We start from the raw sequence: 7,301 nt of genomic DNA on the forward strand, positions 1-7,301 counted from the left end.
TTTTGCTGCTATTGAGGTGGGATAAGGTAAGGTTAGGGACAGGTTTGTTGGTATGGATAGGTTTAAGGGTGGGTAAAGGTGTAAGGGATGGGTCAACTGTGTAATTATAAATGTAATTACAGAAATTAATTACAGATGTAATTACATGCAGGTATTTTTAAAATATAAGTACAATGTAAAAACATGTAACGTATGTACACAATAAGTGCATTGTACCAAATTATTAATTTAAATGTAAGTACATAGTTGTTAAGGTTACTTAATATAAAGTGGGTCCAAAATATGTTCTGAGGTTTTCAAATATTTAAAAAAAAAAAATTATCAGTTATGCAAACATAAGAAGACATAAAGGGAACGTTCCATTTTATAATTTTGCAAACATTATGGGAGTGTTCTCTGAATGGTTGGTAATGTTTAGATGAAATGTTACAGGAAAAATAGTAAACAGCAGATCAAAGCAGATTACAAAAAGTAAAGCATGATGAACAAAACTAAATATTCTTAATAATTTAACATTTTCATTTACACCAATTGAATATACTATATAAAGTAAAGCTTCTGTAGTTAGCATGTCTTCTGAACGGTGGCGTGACTTTAAATGACTAGTTTTCTGTATGTGATGGAGCTTGCTGTTCTTCTGCTTGTGGATGAATTTATTTCCTGTCATAACTCATGCTTTCCTGAAGTGACTAACTGCCACATGCTGCTCTCATGATCACTTCACTAACCTAGTAACCATTCTGTGCTGAGTTTGCTTTCTAATATCTTGGCTTGTTTGTCCCTCTAACCTGATGAGCATCATGATCTGTTGATCTGCTTTTATTTAGACTGAAGTGAAGCGCTTTGATTTCGCTGAGGCTTTCCGCTGCTCTCCTGTAAGTTCAGCACTCACTAACCAGCTAACTAAACTAGTTCAGGCCTGTTTCACACATCTAACGTCAGTGATTCGATTCTCAGGAAATGCATGAACTGATCCAATGCAAACCCTAACAGCAATGCAAGTTACTTTGGAGAAAGCATCTGCCAAATGCATGAATAAAAAATTAAATAAATGCAACAGAAAATGTTGAAATGCACTAAATACAATCTTTTAATGATATAAAAGTTTATGGCTTCACTTTGTGCTCTGGATTATTAGATTAACTAGCATTTGGATGTAAATGTGATCTGCCTCATGTCGTTTGGTTATTTCCATACAGAAATTTAATATGACATTTATTGCTCTATATCAAGAGTGACATTGCCATATATATTGCCTAAAAGGCAATTTTGTAATTTTCACATATGTACATTCTCTGGGTAGATGAAGATATAAAAACATATGTAAAATTCCCATAGTAAAATGTACATATGTTAATAATATCTATATGATGATTTTATATGCAGCAGCCATGTATGTCAACAATATATATTTTATTTTTATATGCAATTTTATAACTTTTTATTTTTATACCTTTATTAAAACAACGTTTACACAAAAAAACTATGTTTTTGTAATGCTTTTCTTAAATGCATGTCTCTTATTTATATTTACTTGTATAATATCATCATGTTATGACAGGCTTTAGAATGAATATACATGTACATGATATATATGTCCAAAAATGTATTGCACACATTAACATACATATTTGTTTATTTTAATAAGTTTCTAATATGTTTAATTGGTTCACTTCCAGTAACCATTTTAATATTAAGAGTTTGAGTTTATTTACTTATTTGTAATACAACGAGTGCATCCCAAAGTGCAATTTAATTGTCAACTATGACAAAAAGAAAACAAATCTACAATAAAAACCAGAATTTAGTCTCTCCTAAATCAGACCTAAAAGCCATGCATGTAAATATACATGTATTTATTTACATGTAAATACTCAGAGATGTGTGAAACAGGCTTAACTCACTTCAACTTGAACTCAATCAGTAACTGTGTGTGTGTGTGTCTCAGATGCTGTCACTCTCAGTAGAGTGGTGTGTGTGTCAGTCGTCTTGATTCACACACTGACTCCTCCTCAGGACTGACGCCGTGAGCAAACGAGCGTCTGGATGAAGGACTGAAGAACACACACACTTCAGGCTCATTCAGCATCTGTTTCCTTTCATATTTAAACACTTTGAGCGATTTTAAAGCTGCTGTCAGTGATTTTTTAGGAGTATCACACATCAAATGTTGAGAAATCACATCACGCTCAATTCTGACTGAAGTGACACCCGCATCCCTCGCTGTCCGTCTGATAACTCGGTACTTAGTGAAATCAAGATTTATGTGTTTGAATTCTATGTAAAATTTGGCTAACATTGTTTTAACATAAACTAATAAACTTAATGTGATGCATATAAGTCAGTCATACATAATGAGGTCAGATTTCTAAATGCAAGAAAGAAAAAAAACACATAATAATCAACTATTTGCATTTATTTGATTTTATTTAAATAATAATTTTTTCGAAATACATTTATACATATGGCTTAGAATCATCATAAATCAGTTCATTGTGAAAACAATTTATTCAGTTCAAAAGCATGAACATGGTTCAGATATGACTATAGCTGTGGAACAAGCAATATTCAAATGCATGAGATTTAAAGAAGCTGGATTTATTGATGTTAAATATATAAAGCTGGTTATTTGTTTATTTAGAACACATTCTGTTTATTAGTGCTATTACAGAAATCTGACTGGCTTTATTTATACATGACAGACAAATTTGCATCACATTACGTTTTTTAGTTTGGTAAAACTGGGTAATTCAAATGTTAAATGCAATTCATATACATAAAACATTTAATTTAGGCCTTTTTTGAGTGAAGGGGAGTGGCCTGTTTTTTTAGCCAATCAGAAACCCTGTCAGTCATTATGCATGTTCAGATTTGCAGACCTCGGTTTGGTGGGTGGGGTTTGATACAGATGGTGTGTCTGTCTTAGTAGGTGGAGTTTGGCATAAAAGGTGTGTGTGTGTGTGCGTGTGTGTGTCTTTTAGTGGGTGGAGTTTAATAGGGGGCTTGTGTCAGTGGGCGGAGTTTGACACAGAGGGTGTGTCTCAGTGGGTGGAGTTTCTTATAGAGGGTGTGTGTGTCTTAGTGGGTGGGATTTGGCATATAGGGGACATGTGTGTAATTTAGTGGGCGGGGTTTAATAGGGGGCTTGTGTTAATGGGCGGAGTTTGACACAGAGGGTGTGTCTCAGTGGGTGGCGTTTCTCATAGAGGGTGTGTGTGTCTTAATAGGTGGAGTTTGGCATAAAGTGTGTGTGTGTGTGTGTGTGTGTGTGTGTGTGTGTGTCTTTTAGTGGGCGGGGTTTAATAGATGGCTTGTATCAGTGGGCGGAGTTTGACACAGAGGTGTGTCTCAGTGGGTGGCGTTTCTCATAGAGGGTGTGTGTGTCTTAGTGGGCGGGGTTTGTGGGCGGGGTTTAATAGATGGCTTGTATCAGTGGGCGGAGTTTGACACAGAGGTGTGTCTCAGTGGGTGGCGTTTCTCATAGAGGGTGTGTGTGTCTTAGTGGGCGGGGTTTAGCACAGAAGGCGTGTGTGTGTTAGTGGGTGGAGTCAGGGGCGTGTGCGATTGAAGCTGAAAAACTCCTGAAATCACTTGTGGCACCTTTAACAATCAGACACTTTGTTCAGAACTTATAACCTCTTAAAAGGTCAAACAAAAAACTTTATATTTGTGTTACCAAATGGTCCGTTCACACAGGACGTGTTCCTGCTTTTAAACACCTGGACTGAGATCAGTGCAACAGAACAGAAGTAGTAATACACAAACAATAACGCAACCGTCTGGTGTGAACGACCCACATGTGACTGAACCTGCTGTGCCTTTAGTTACAAACATTGCGTTGTTTTATTTCAGTCAAGAGCTGACATCACATCACTGTGCCTTGATTTCATAAGTGTAAAATACTAAAGTTAAGATTTAGTAATTCAGTATTTGTTGATCTGATGTTGTGGAATATATCACTACCAGTCAAGTCAAGTTTGAACAGTAAGATTTTAAATGTTTTTTAAAGAAGTCTCTTCTGCTCACCAAGCCTGCATTTATTTGATCCATTTTTTACTATTCATTTAAAATAACTGTTTTCTATTCGAATATATTTTAAAATATTGAATTTTTATCCATCATTACTGCAGTCACATGATCCTTCAGTACTCATTCTAATATTCTCATCTGCTGCTCAAAAAACATTTATTATTATTATTATAATGTTGAAAACAGCAGAGTAGAATTTTTTCAGGTTTCTTTGATGAATAGAAAGTTCAGAAGAACAGCATTTATCTGAAATAGAAATATTTTGTAACATTATAAATGTCTTTATCATCACTTTTGATCAATTTAAAGCATCCTTGCTAAATAAAAGTAATAATTTCTATAATTACCTATAAATGCAGGCTTGGTGAGCAGAAGAGACTTCTTTAAAGACATTACAAATCTTACTGTTCAAAGACTTGTGACTGGAGAGTAATCTGACGTCTGCAGTCTGTAGATGTGATCTTTGACCATCAAACACTGAACGCAGACGCCTGTCTGAAGGATTTTAGATGCTCTTGTGTTAGTATTATTAGATTGCAGGATTGCAATGTGATTGCAGTTCTTTTAGTGTTACTGAACTAATATTTCAGGAGGTTTTCTGGAATATGAACAGAAGTGTTTTCAGAGGTTCAATCTGTATATTTCCGTGGGTTAGTGGACAGGATCACACACGTGTTACTGTTTAATGTGTTTGTACTGGCCTTCCTTAAACTAGATGCTTCGGTGCAAAATCATAACATAATAACCTCTTATCATTACTGAAGGTATGTATTATCATATTGCACTAAAATACACGATATTAAATATAATTCTGAAGCTGCACGTTTAACGCACTGTGTTTTTCGAGATGGTCACTGGGTTCAATCTCTGAGCCATTTTATTCGAGTTTTATGATTTCTTTAATGTTGTTATATTGTGCCAGACATGATTGAGATAATCAAAAAACAAATATTGCACTCAACGAGTTTGATTTGCGTGGATGTCAATGCGGGGAAAAATGATGTTTGAGTTCAAATGCCGGTGTTTGAGACTGAATGTAACGTGGCTTACAAGCCTTTGGTGTCTTTCAGTATTTCAGGTGTTAAATGATGCAGAATCTAGACTGAAATTTAACTGAAATCTAGAAATTTAGACTGCACAAATAATTGTACAGTTTTGTATATGAATGAAGCCTTTTTCTGTGGCTTTATAAGAAAACACAATAAAAAGTCTTTTTGAAAGGCACTTCTTTAGTCAGTTTGTTTTCTATTCCATGTGTTTTATAATAGCTTTTTATCATAATTATTTACAATAACTCCTTTTCTGAATTTTACTTCTAATTTTTTTTTTCCCGTAAAACGTAAATAGTATCCTTAAATGGCAAATCTAAATTAACTGGTTTTATTTAAGTCACATCACTGAATCAACCTAAACGCATTCATTTATGCAAAAAACAACAACAACTAATGGTTATGGGTTAAACTGGGTAGAAATAACTCTTTATTAAGGTAACAGTTGCAGGTTACCGCTTATTACAGGTTACATGAGACTATTGTTCAGTATTATTTTACTAAAAATTGTTGGTGATAACACATTGTTCCTCATTTGTAAGCTGTTTTGGATAAACACTAAAGTAATAAATGTAAATATATGTAATGCAAATGTGTCCCAGCAAAGACCTAAAAATAAAATGCATGATTTCATTGGCAACATGGTGTAATAACTTCGTATAGTTAGATGATGTCTTTGTAATTACTGTATACAGCCAGAACTGTTTGGCCAATTTTATTTTATTATTTTATTTTATTTTATTTTATCTTATTTTTTTATCCTATTTTATTTTATTTTATTTTATCTTATTTTTTATTTTATTTTATTTTATTGTATTGTATCTTATTTTTTTAATCTTTTATTTTATCTTATCTTATTTGATTATTTTATTTTATTTTATTGTATCTTATTTTTTTATCTTATTTTATTTTATTTTATCTCTTATTTTTATCCTATTTTATTTTATCTTATTTTTTATTTTATTTTATTGTATGTTATTATTTTATTTTATTATTATTTTATTTTATTTATTTATTTATTTGTTTATTTTTTTATTGCTTAATGTCCATACATAACAAGACAGGGAACAACCAACAATGCAAGACACTTCCATTGAGACAAACACAGAGTTTACATTAAAGAAGAAGAAAAAATATTTTATTATTTGAGCTGTTCTGTGGGTGTCGTTGCTCCTCCGCGCCGCTGGGTGGCGGCAGCATCAGTAACAGTAACAGACACCAGGGACTCCGCGTCGTTCAGCGTTACACAATATTAGCTCCGCTCACGCAGAACAAGGTGAGTTTTACACAGATTAACGGCGTTTCAGCTTGTTTTTCAATTAAATATATGATTATCTGCTCATATATATATTAAACAGGAAGAACAGACCGAGTTAATCATGAGATTTAAAATGATTGTGAAGATTCAGATGAAAAGTATAAACATCAGGCTTCATATATTCTGATTATATAGGTCAGGAAATATACTGCTGCTGTTTTTGGTCAAATACCATGTTAGAGCCATGCAAATATAATACTAATATATATATTAGTACTATATTATAATGCAATGCTAATAAAACGTTATATACAAGTATATATAATTATAATAAAAAACTACTGCTGCTGCTGGTACCGTCGCTTCTGGAGCCCGTCCTCTGCTCCTGGAGTCCCTTCATCAGCGCTTCTGGAGCCCGTCCTCTGTTCCTTCATCAGCCGTCCTCTGATCCTTCATCAGCGCTTCTGGAGCCCGTCCTCTGTCCCTTCATCAACGCTTCTGGAGCCCGTCCTCTGTCCCTTCATCAGCCGCTTCTGGAGCCCGTCCTCTGTCCCTTCATCAGCCGCTTCTGGAGCCCGCCCTCTGTCCCTTCATCAACGCTTCTGGAGCCCGTCCTCTGTCCCTTCATCAGCCGCTTTTGGAGGCCAGCAGCTGTCCTCACCACAGCACACACGTCATCCGTTTCCTCATGTGTTGTTATGTGTAAATATCCATAGAAATATTATTCTAATAATACAAGTGCAATCATATACCCCTGGTTTCACAGACATAAGTGTGATTCTGAGCTGTTTCAACTGAAAGAAACTCGCACGGACTGATCTTAAAATACATCAGTGCCTTTCTTTTGTCTCAAGACGCACAGCAGTTATAAAAGCTACTTAAATATCCTGATTGAACCATGACCTAATCCTGGTTTAGGCAAAGCCCTGTCTGTGAGCAGGCCATATTGTTGTATATTATATAAT

The 7,301-nt window shown here is 34.5% G+C and overlaps 1 protein-coding gene and 1 long non-coding RNA gene across 2 annotated transcripts in view; both read left to right on the plus strand.

Moving 5' to 3' along the window:
* The window catches only part of LOC107669280 (lysosome membrane protein 2-like), a 37,136-nt gene extending 36,153 nt beyond the window's left edge, over nt 1-983 (plus strand). Inside the window, exon 12 of the mRNA XM_016461457.1 lies at nt 828-983. Coding sequence (XP_016316943.1) covers nt 828-968 — 141 coding nt within the window. The 3' untranslated portion in view covers nt 969-983. The remainder of the gene's footprint in view (nt 1-827) is intronic.
* A 951-nt stretch (nt 984-1,934) lies between these two features.
* Nucleotides 1,935-3,750, plus strand: LOC107669295 (uncharacterized). Its single transcript, XR_001631974.1, has 2 exons — nt 1,935-3,374; nt 3,455-3,750. It is a non-coding gene; the product is annotated as an uncharacterized LOC107669295 (long non-coding RNA).
* Nucleotides 3,751-7,301: the final 3,551 nt, after the last annotated feature.

This window comes from Sinocyclocheilus anshuiensis, unplaced genomic scaffold, assembly GCF_001515605.1.
Source record: "Sinocyclocheilus anshuiensis isolate Anshui unplaced genomic scaffold, SAMN03320099.WGS_v1.1 scaffold320, whole genome shotgun sequence".
NCBI classification, from domain to species: domain Eukaryota; kingdom Metazoa; phylum Chordata; class Actinopteri; order Cypriniformes; family Cyprinidae; genus Sinocyclocheilus; species Sinocyclocheilus anshuiensis.